This window comes from Piliocolobus tephrosceles, chromosome 21 (assembly GCF_002776525.5).
Source record: "Piliocolobus tephrosceles isolate RC106 chromosome 21, ASM277652v3, whole genome shotgun sequence".
In the NCBI taxonomy this organism is placed as follows: domain Eukaryota; kingdom Metazoa; phylum Chordata; class Mammalia; order Primates; family Cercopithecidae; genus Piliocolobus; species Piliocolobus tephrosceles.
Window position 1 is genome coordinate 37,736,508 of NC_045454.1, and position 10,919 is coordinate 37,747,426.

The 10,919-nt window shown below is 59.5% G+C and overlaps 1 protein-coding gene across 3 annotated transcripts in view; it reads left to right on the plus strand.

The window, feature by feature from the left end:
* WIZ (WIZ zinc finger) overlaps positions 1 to 10,683 on the plus strand; it is a 29,323-nt gene extending 18,640 nt beyond the window's left edge. For all 3 annotated transcript variants that reach the window (XM_023229595.1, XM_031934747.1, XM_031934748.1), the window contains 8 exons: positions 1,164 to 1,334; positions 2,253 to 2,756; positions 3,809 to 4,207; positions 4,786 to 5,337; positions 6,446 to 6,973; positions 7,190 to 7,609; positions 7,841 to 8,036; positions 8,988 to 10,683. In XM_023229595.1, coding sequence (XP_023085363.1) covers positions 1,164 to 1,334; positions 2,253 to 2,756; positions 3,809 to 4,207; positions 4,786 to 5,337; positions 6,446 to 6,973; positions 7,190 to 7,609; positions 7,841 to 8,036; positions 8,988 to 9,147 — 2,930 coding nt within the window. In that variant the 3' untranslated portion in view covers positions 9,148 to 10,683. The remainder of the gene's footprint in view (positions 1 to 1,163; positions 1,335 to 2,252; positions 2,757 to 3,808; positions 4,208 to 4,785; positions 5,338 to 6,445; positions 6,974 to 7,189; positions 7,610 to 7,840; positions 8,037 to 8,987) is intronic.
* Positions 10,684 to 10,919: the final 236 nt, after the last annotated feature.

The following is a 10,919-nucleotide window of genomic DNA, read 5'->3' on the forward strand; positions in this document are numbered from 1 at the left end:
GTCGTGTGGGCCCAGGGCCTTCTGTCGCCGCTCGTAGGATCCTAGGCTTCAGAAACACTCCTCCGCCGCTCCTTGAGACCTTTGCCTCGTCTGACAGATGTCCCTTGCCCCCTTTGGAGCCCCGGGAGCGTCCCTTGCCACGGTTCCGGTCCGTCCGGTGCGGAAACTCACTTCAGCCCTGCCCTATCTGACAGATGCGCCCACCCGACCCGGAGACTTTGACGAAGTCCTCGGTGCCCCAGTCCTCAGCGCTTACTCTTTGCTTCTGTGAGACTCAAACTGAGCATGGAACCTACATGGCCCCTGCCCCGTTACATCCCACTGAACGCTTCTAAGGCCCTATCTGGCACACAGTTCCTTCATCCTCTGAGCCTTTGCCATCCTCTGAACTCTAAATTTGGAGTTCAACTGGCCTCCCCGGCCCCTTTGAAAAACTAGACGTGAAAATTCACCCTTCGGTTCCCTCTGCCACACACTCCTCACCCAGGGATGCTTCGGACCTGATAGATGTCTCAGAAACTTAACACAAAGTTCGGTGATTCCAGCTCTTTCTGTCCGCAGTCAGATCGCTGTAGGTGCAGACACTAGGTTCTCACCTTACCCCACTTAGGGCTCAGCTTGTGATGAGTAGGCTCTGCAGCCCTGGTTCCCCCATTGTCTCTGCAGCCCCAGCTGTTTTGTCTGGTGGAGATTCTTTACAAGGGTTGTGAAGCCACTTCGCTGTCCCTGGCTCCCTGGCTCCCTGCCTCTGCGTGGCCTCTCCAGCCTCCTGACCCTGGTGTTTTGTTGAATTCCCTTTCTGAATGCCTCCCACCCTCACCCTCAAGACAGGCAGATGTTGCCCCTCACAAGTTCTGCCCCGAGAGATCTTTTCTTTGAGATCCTCCAGGATGGGAGTTTGGGCTCACATTTGCATTACACCCCAGACCTGTCCATGCTGTAGTGTGTGGAAGCAGCTGCTGGTGTCTGCTGTAAGTGGCAGCCTCAGTGTCCCTGCATTGGACAGGTTCTGGGGGTTATGGGTGGAACCTCAGCTTTCCTGGGGTGAGTCACCTGGCAGAGTGACAGCAGACATCAAGGATAAGGAAGAAGGTCATCTTCTTAGTTCTGGGGATAGACAGCCTGAAACTTGCCTGGGCTGAGCCTGTCTTCCCAACCCACAGGCCTGGGTTCTGAGGAAAACGCAATGGTGGCCATGGACTTGGGCTCTCCCTCGCTCCCTAAGAAGAGCCTGCCTGTCCCTGGGGCCCTGGAGCAGGTGGCCAGTCGGCTGAGCAGCAAAGTGGCTGCAGAGGTTCCTCATGGCAGCAAACAGGAGCTGCAGGACCTCAAGGGTGAGTGGCCCAGGTGGCATGGCAGGGGATGCTGGCCAGGCTGGTTACACTCACAGGGGCACTCTTGTGCCTTGGGGTTAATGTGGGGCTCCAGGTTGCCTGCAGTTTTCCCTCTGGCACCTTGAGGCACCAAGGTTGGCACTCAGCTGTCTTCTCCCTTGAACTTCTGTCCTGGGCATGCGTGGCCCTGAGCTGCACCCTCATGGGGTGAGGGACAGCATCCAGAGAAGCAGTGGGCGTGGTGGTCCAGAGCTCATACTCAGACCCAGCTCATTTGCTGAATCTGGCCTTTCCTAGCTGTGTGATCTCTCGCATGACACCATTTCTTCGTCTGTTGATCCTAAGGTTGTTAATGACTAGTGACGGGCCCTCGGGTGGACAGGGAGGTGAGACGAGCAAAATGAATTTGGCCCTTGCTCTTGAGGGCCATTCAAGTTGGGGAACAGGGAGACAGAGAAGCAGATAGACAAGGATAAAGGCTCTTTGGAAGAGGGTGCAGGAGACTGTAAGGACCAGTGTTTCGGGCAGGAGTTGAGCCACAGAGGGTGGTTAGAACTCAGTTCAGTGAAGCATGTGGCTGGCAGGTCAGCGTTTGTGTGAACCTGTTGCCAGGGCACCCAGTAGGCGTGAAAGGTTCTGAAAGGTTTCCCACTGGCTGGATGACAGAAGGGCTCTACCTCCTGCTGTGTGCCCTTGGGCACAACTTTTCCCTCTCTGAGCCTCAATTTCTAACCCTTATTGGCAAAGCAGCCAAGCTATTCTCCGCCTTGTTAGGGTCATTGTGAGGTTCGGGGGGCCTGACGGAGGCAAAACACTTCCATGGAGCCTGGGTGAGTGGGACTCTCGGGGGAGGAGAAGCGGGAGAGCTGGGCCGCGGGCCTCACAACCTGCTCTCCCGGCCTCTGTGTTGCCCTTCAGCCCAGAGCCTGACCACCTGCGAGGTCTGCGGCGCCTGCTTTGAGACCCGAAAGGGCCTGTCCAGCCACGCGCGCTCCCACCTGCGGCAGCTGGGAGTGGCGGAGTCGGAGAGCAGCGGCGCACCCATCGACCTCCTCTACGAGCTTGTGAAGCAGAAGGGCCTGCCTGACGCCCACCTTGGGCTGCCTCCGGGCCTGGCTAAGAAGTCCAGCTCGCTGAAGGAGGTGGTCACCGGGGCACCCCGGCCCGGCTTGCTCACCCTGGCCAAGCCCTTGGATGCCCCTGCTGTCAACAAAGCCATCAAGTCGCCTCCCGGCTTCTCGGCCAAGGGCCTGGGCCACCCTCCCAGCTCTCCGCTCCTCAAAAAGACACCACTGGCCCTGGCGGGCTCCCCTACCCCTAAGAATCCTGAGGACAAGAGCCCCCAGCTGTCCCTGAGCCCCCGGCCGGCCTCCCCAAAGGCACAGTGGCCTCAGTCTGAGGATGAGGGGCCCTTGAACCTCAGTGAGTGTGGGTCCCGAGAGCCGAGGGAGGTTCTGGCGCTGGGAGGGTCGGGACCTCAGGTTGGGCTAGAGGGCCCAGGGTGGGTGGGGGCGGTGGGGACTACAGCTCCCATGTCCTGGGTCAGCCGGGCCAGAATGTCGGTCGAGCCTCTGCATCTCCTTTTGGGCCGCCTTGGATGTGGATCATGTCTCCCACTTTACTTTGCTTATCTTCCCCTGAAGGCCTCACTGCGGCTGCTGAGCCTGCCAGGGTCATGCTCGCCACTGAGGGGCAGCTCTTGGCTTTCTCTGGGCCTGTGGGTAGGGGCAGTGAAGGTAACCAGGGTTCCTGTGGCTCAGCTTTCTCAGTGGTAGTTGGAAGCATCTTGGGTAGACGGGGATCACCTAATGGGAGGTGCCCACAGTTGATCTTGTCATCAAGTCTTCCTGGTTGTCCATGCAGAGGCAGCTCTCTCTGCCTGCCAGTGAAGCCCCACTTCCTGGGCTGCCTGTGGGCACGGCTGGTAGGGTTTGGGAAGAAACCCTCCAGGTGCAGTGAGCAGGTTTAACAAGGACATCCCTTACAACATCAGTCTTTCCCATATCTTTGTGGACATTAGAGTCTGGGGGTGACCCCAGGGTCTCACCCCCTGCCCAACGGAGTCCCCCATTTGGCACCTCATGTTCCCTTGAAGTTGCTTCCACTGAGTCTGCCGTGCTTTCAGGGGCACACCTGCCCTTGGCTGCATGAGTCCAGCAGCCACCATCGCCCCCACACAGCTCCCATAGCAGGGATCCTAGGGGAGAGGGTCAGGGAGTATCCGATTATGTGGAATTTGGTCACTGCCTGTCTACCCAACGTCCTTAAGCTCTCTACACCCCCCTTGATGCCAAAGGGCTAGGCAGGAAATAGGGTGTCCTGCTTCCCAAACTTCAAAAGAAATCTGCAGCCTGAGTCTTGGACCCCCCAACTGCCTGAGCAGCCAGAAATCACACCAGACCCTCCTGCCTCAGGCCCCCAAGGCCAGCCAAGGTGGCGGCCGTGAACCCCCCCCCTGTGTTTTGTCTCCGCAGCTTTAGATAGTGACGGGGGCAGAGAGCTGGACTGCCAGCTGTGCGGTGCCTGGTTTGAGACCCGCAAGGGCCTGTCCAGCCACGCCCGTGCCCACCTGCGCCACCTGGGCGTCAGCGATCCGGACGCCAAGGGATCCCCCATAGACGTGCTCCACGGGCTCATCAGGAGGGACGGCGTCCAGATCCGCCTCCCACCCAGGCGCGGCGCCCTGGCCCACCCGGGGCGGCCGCCTCCCGCCTCCGCGGCCCTCTCCTTGCTCCCCCCCCCACCGCCGGCCAAGAAGGCCAAGCTGAAGGCCGCGGGTATGGCCAGCCCCTGGGGGAAGCAGGACCTCTCGGCCGCCGCAGCCGCCGGCATTTTCTGGGCCTCTGATGTGGAGCCGTCTCCTCTCAACCTCTGTAGGTTCTCGCTTCAGCTGCCCCCTCCTCACTGCGGGCCCTGGAGCCCCTCCCGGGGCGGGGGGTCACAGCCCCCTCCCTGCTGGGGCAGGGAGTAGACAGGGGCCCTTGGCAGTGGGCCGGTTCTGCCCAGAGATCTTGTTGGCAGTGGGCTGCTAGGCCCTCTCTCTTGGCCTTTGACCTCTGTGACCCTTCCTGAGAATGAAGGCCAAGGTGGGGAGATCCTGCCTTTTAGTGTGCAAAGCACCCACATCTGCCCCTGTCTGAATGGCACATAGCACCTAGGCTGCCCTCCCTGCCTCACCCTATCCTTGTTGGGACCCACAGAGCAATGGAATCTTGATTCCATCCTCCTCCGCCAGGACCGGGGGCCCATGTGCTCTCTGGAGCCTCCCCTCACTCCTGCCGGGTATCTGGCCCCCAGCCCCGCTCTTCCACTCCCTTACCTGCACCTGCCCTCACCACCCTAACCTGTGGGCATGTTGCTGCCGCCCACGCCCAGCCGACCAGGACACTCCTGCAGGTGACCATGCTGGCAGTTCTATGATGCTAACTGCCCCCTTCTCCTCCTGCTGCAGCTTCAGGCCCAGAGCCAGCACGAGACATCCGCTGTGAGTTCTGCGGCGAGTTCTTCGAGAACCGCAAGGGCCTCTCGAGCCATGCACGCTCCCACCTGCGGCAAATGGGCGTGACCGAGTGGTACGTCAATGGCTCGCCCATCGACACGCTGCGGGAGATCCTGAAGAGACGGACCCAGTCTCGGCCTGGCGGACCTCCCAACCCACCAGGGCCAAGCCCAAAAACCCTGGCCAAGATGATAGGCGGCACAGGTCCTGGCAGCTCACTGGAAGCCCGCAGCCCCTCGGACCTTCACATCTCACCCTTGGCCAAGAAGTTGCCACCGCCACCAGGCAGCCCCCTGGGCCACTCACCAACTGCCTCTCCTCCTCCTACGGCCCGGAAGATGTTCCCAGGCCTGGCTGCACCCTCCTTGCCCAAGAAGCTGAAGCCTGAACAAATACGGGTGGAGATCAAGCGGGAGATGCTGCCGGGGGCCCTTCATGGGGAACTGCACCCATCTGAGGGTCCCTGGGGGGCGCCACGGGAAGACATGACACCCCTGAACCTGTGTAAGTGTGACCTCGCAGTAGGGCAGGGAGAACAGTTGGAGGGGTCTCCTCCCTGCCTCCCCTTGGGGGTATCCAGAGTACCTAGGGTTGAATTGGAAGGGAGGACATGCAGGTAGAGAGGACACAGGGTTAGCTGTGTGTTCTTGCTATGCAGACCCCTGCAACTGAGCTGCTGCTCAATTGTCCTTTATTCACCTGAGAAGCAGGATTGTGTCATTCAGTGACAGCAGAAAGATTCCATCTCTTGTGCCATTTCAATCAATTGGTAGTGGCTGCCAGCCAGACTCCTAGGGAGAAAGACTGCGGGGATCCATTAGTGATGTCTGCTACAGCAGGCGTGTAGGGACTGGCAGTGAATGTCTGAACTGTGTCTTTCTGACATTTTTGGTAATTAAGTGCTTGACATTTGGAGTCAAGTGTGAGTTAAGATCTCTGTTCCTCCCCAGTCTAGCTCTGTGTGACCATGGGCAAGTTTCCTCATTTGGAAGATGGAGATCAGCATAGTCCCAAGTCTGTCTTTTTTTCTTGAGGATTAAGTGGGATAAAGTACTTAGCACGCACCTGGTTACAGAAAACTCTGTATGTCGTCCTTATAATGTCACTTGCTCGCTTGCCTGTGACACCAGCACTGTGTTCATTCTGCTCAGATTGATTGGATGCCCACTCTGTGCTGAGCAGGTGAGGGCAGCCCAGGCTGTGCCTTAGCACTCAACGTGCGTTGTGTACGAGCTCTGTGCCCCGTGCTCAGAGCTGTTCCCATTTTAGACCCTCCCATAGTGACACTGGGAAGTAGGGGTTTTCATCTCCATTTAGCAGCGGAGGAAACTGAGGCTCAGAGAGGGAAAGTGACTTGCCCAGGATCATACAGGGAGATATCTTGAAGCCAGCTAGAATTTGAGATGACAGAACAAGCAGAAGAGCCAGATGTACACAAGGGCCTGTGGAGGCCCAGATGAGGGAGCAGGTTGTTGCGGTCTGGTGGGTGGCATGGACAGGGGTAGCTAGGCAACTGGCACTGATATGGGGGCTTTGAGCTTGGAGGCTTCCTGCCCGCAGCCGCCGCCTCCTTCTCCTCCTCCTCCTTCCCCCTACCCTGGATCCCCTGCAGCGTCCCGGGCAGAGCCGGTGCGCGACATCCGCTGTGAGTTCTGCGGTGAGTTCTTCGAGAACCGCAAGGGCCTGTCGAGTCACGCACGCTCACACCTGCGGCAGATGGGTGTGACCGAGTGGTCGGTCAATGGTTCGCCCATCGACACACTGCGAGAGATCCTCAAGAAGAAGTCCAAGCCGTGCCTCATCAAGAAGGAGCCACCGGCTGGAGACCTGGCCCCTGCCTTGGCTGAGGATGGGCCTCCCACCATGGCCCCTGGGCCTGTGCAGTCCCCACTGCCGCTGTCGCCCCTGGCTGGCCGGCCAGGCAAACCAGGTGCAGGGCCGGCGCAGGTTCCTCGTGAGCTCAGCCTGACGCCCATCACTGGGGCCAAGCCCTCAGCCACTGGCTACCTGGGCTCAGTGGCAGCCAAGCGGCCCCTGCAGGAGGACCGCCTCCTCCCAGCAGAGGTCAAGGCCAAGACCTACATCCAGACTGAACTGCCCTTCAAGGCAAAGACCCTTCACGAGAAGACCTCCCACTCCTGTAAGCAGCGGGCGGCAGGGTCCCGGGAGGGCGACCGCCAGGGCCTGCCAGGCCGGGCCAGGCCAGGCAATGCCACAAGCTTGGACTGACCCCAAGTGGGGCCCCCATGGCTGGGTCTCTGTGGGAGGCGGGATTGGCACCTGGCCTGGGCAGGGCCATCTGGGTGCACCTGCCCCCTTCGGGCTGTGGCTCAGCAGCACCCCCTCCGCCCTGCAGCCACCGAGGCCTGCTGCGAGCTGTGTGGCCTTTACTTTGAAAACCGCAAGGCCCTGGCCAGCCACGCAAGGGCACACCTGCGGCAGTTCGGCGTGACCGAGTGGTGCGTCAATGGCTCGCCCATCGAGACACTGAGCGAGTGGATCAAGCACCGGCCCCAGAAGGTGGGCGCCTACCGCAGCTACATCCAGGGCGGCCGCCCCTTCACCAAGAAGTTCCGCAGTGCCGGCCATGGCCGTGACAGTGACAAGCGGCCGTCCCTGGGGCTGGCACCCGGGGGCCTGGCCGTGGTCGGCCGCAGTGCCGGGGGGGAGCCAGGGCCTGAGGCTGGCCGGGCAGCCGACAGTGGTGAGCGGCCTCTGGCAGCCAGCCCGCCAGGCACCGTGAAGGCTGAGGAGCACCAGCGACAGAATATCAACAGTGAGTGCTGGTGGAGGAGGGTCGGAAGCGCAGCAGGCACCTGCCAGGCCCACCCAGCCACTCCCCAGGTGCTCTGCCGTGGCCCTTTAGTCCTTTCTCTAGTTGCTCACCCATTCACCCGTCCATCACCCATCCTGCCCATCCAGGTAGCATCAGCCCTCAGCTCGTGTATTCCAAGTCTCTGCAGCATCCACCCCTCCCACTCATCTCTGGTCCCTCTCTCCACCTTAGAATTCGAACGCCGACAAGCCCGCCCTCCAGATGCCTCCGCAGCCCGGGGAGGCGAGGACACCAATGACCTACAGCAGAAGTTGGAGGAGGTGCGGCAACCCCCACCCCGAGTCCGGCCGGTCCCCTCCCTGGTGCCCCGGCCCCCCCAGACATCACTTGTCAAGTTCGTGGGCAACATCTACACCCTCAAATGCAGGTAGGCTGCCCCTGGGGGAGGGAGGGAGACCACCTGAGTGGGCCTTGGTCACCCAGAGCCTTGGACAGGATAGGGTCTGGTGGGAGCTGGGAGCTGTCGCCTCAGTGGCTGCCCTTGGGTGTGGTGGGGCTCAGGCTAAAGGCTGACACCCTGAGCTTTGTAGCCTGCGAGAGCTGGGTTCAGATCCCAACTCTGCCACTTACCAGCTTAGTGACCTCAGGGAAGGACTTAACTGTTCCTTACCTCAATTTCCTCACTCATAAAAGCGGGTTGATAACAAACCTACCTTACAGATTTGTTACGAGGAGTAAGTGAATTAAATATTTATAAAGCACTCAGAACTGCCTGGCACATGGTAAGTAAGCACTCAACTAGTGTCTGGCTCAAGAAAAAAGTAGGTCTTAGTTAAATCTTACCAAACTCCACAAGTACATCGAAGAGCAGGGAACTGGGACTCTGAGACATGAGGTGACTTGCCTGAGGCCATACAGGCCAAGTCAGAAGTCAGAGTCAAAGCCAAGTCTTGAGCCGTGGAGCTTGGGCTCCAGGCCTCTGTGCTGTGAGGCCTCTTTAGGTGCCAGGAAGACAGGAGGAGGAGGAGGAGGGGGGCCTGGCTCATTGGGTAGGATTTGCTTCTCTGTGCCCTCTACCGTCTCAGAGTCTATGTATCTGCCAGATGGCAGGGGTACTTGGAAGCCAGTAGCCCTTAGCTGGCCCCAGTGACTTCTGAGGATAGAGGCAGGGGTCTCTGTGAGCCCCTGCCATGACCCCATGGTGAGTGGAGGTGGCTGTCCTTGGGAAATGCCTGACTTCTGGGCCCCTCTTCCCCCGCCTCCTGGGCTTGCTCTGTCCACACTAAGTAGCAGGTGTGCCCAGGGACGTGGGCAAGGCTATGCTTCCGCCTCTCCTCACAGCACTGGCCACTCCCTCTCTCTCTGTTCACCCACGCAGGTTCTGTGAGGTGGAATTCCAGGGCCCCCTCTCCATCCAGGAAGAGTGGGTGCGGCACTTACAGCGGCACATCCTGGAGATGAACTTCTCCAAAGCGGACCCCCCGCCTGAGGAGTCCCAGGCCCCGCAGGCACAGACAGCGGCAGCAGAGGCTCCCTAACACAAAAGCATTCCAGATCCCCTCTCGTGCCACCTCTGTCTCCTCTTCTTCCTCCTCTGTGTCCTCGTCCCTCTTCCTCTTTCTTTCCGTTTCCAAAGGAGCAAGCCAAAACCTCAAACCGGCGCCCCTTGGGGGCCGGGCACACTACAGCCAGGGTGCCGGGAGCCAGCTAGCTGCCCTTCCCCCAGCCTGAGGACTCTGGGGCCACAGGGTGTCTTCCTTCAGCCCATGCCCACCTGGTCCAGCAGGGGCAGCAGCCAGGTCTCTGGTGGCAGCCGATCTGGTCACAGGGGAAGACAGCACTCCCCCGTTTAGCAGCCAGGCAGGGCAATGTCTACCATCCGTGGCCATTTGCAAAGACCCCAAAGACCCCTGTTCTGGTTCCCTCTCGCCCCCATGAATATCCTCTCACACGCATGTACATGCGAACACACACACACGCACCTCGTGAGACCCGGGACCTGCCCCGGACCCCCAGTTCCCGGGTTGAACGACCACATCATGCCACGGTGCTTGCTCAGGGGAAGCCACGCTCCCTCTGTGGGGCCTGCTGGGGCCTGGGAGCCCCCCACTGAGCCCACAATGCCACGGAAATCCTTGTTGGTTGCCCCCCAGAGGGGCCTTCCCAGCTGGGAAGAGCTCAGAGCTGACAGCTGCCTCCTGCCATGTCAAGGCCCCCCAAAGAGCCTCAGGGGCTCTGGGGCCCTGGAGGGTGGGGTTGGGGGGTGGGACTCTCCTCCCCCACTCCTGCTCCCTCTCCCTTTTCACTGTTGCTTTCTATGTATAGCTCCCTAGACCTTTCACTTTTTTAAAAACGCGTTTTGTGTAGAGAATAAGGAACGTGGATCTTTTTATTTTGCAATCCTGGGCCAGCTAGAAGCCGGGAGCTGATTGACCTTTTAACTTTTTTCAGTGGCCACATTTTGGTTATCGATGTACCTAGAAGTATGTAAATTAGATTAAATTTCTCTTCTGGAAACGCCCTGGGGCAGGCAGCCAGCGTGTGTTTTTCTGTCGAGTGGACAGGCTGGCATTGGCTGGCAGCCGGGGCTGCGATCGGGGCCTCCTCTGTCCAGAGCCATGGAGGCCCTGGGTTTTCCCGTTGGCCGCCAAGCAAACCAGACGCAGCTGGGGATGAGCCCAAGTTCCCAGCTGCTGGCGCTTTATGCCATGGTTGGTGGGGGGGGCTCTGGCTGGCTGGCAAAGTGGCTCCAGTGAGCAGACGAACCAGGGTTCTGGGCAGCCCGTCTGGGAAGGGAGCCAGGATCAAGAAGCAGTTGAGGCTAGGGGAGCTTATCAAGGGCAGGAGCTACCAGCGAGGGTGTCAGGGACCTGCTGGGAGCATTTGGCAGGGGGAGCGGGGGCAGTGGGGGTGTAGAGAGCTGGAACTCACCTGCTTTTAATACATGTGACTTCTAGTTAGACACATGCACCCCTAACCCAAGGAACACGGGAAAAGAGGAGCCGCTGGCTCCTTTGCGATGTTATTTATTTTCTTGCTCTGCAAATGTTTATTGAACATTTCTGAGATTTTAAGAGATTTTGTTGGCTGCTCCTTCTTGTTTATTGCATGTGGTTTTTCAGCTCATCCTTTTCACTAAACGGCCAAGTGCTGGAAAGTGGGAATGACCTCATGGCGTGTGGACAGAAGGGGCCACCTCTACTCCCAGCCCTGCTTTCTGGGCCCTCCCATCATACCCCTTCCTGGGAAGGAGGGGTTAACAGGCTGCAATAACACGCCCACAAGGGTGGTCTTGGCCCGCACATCTGCT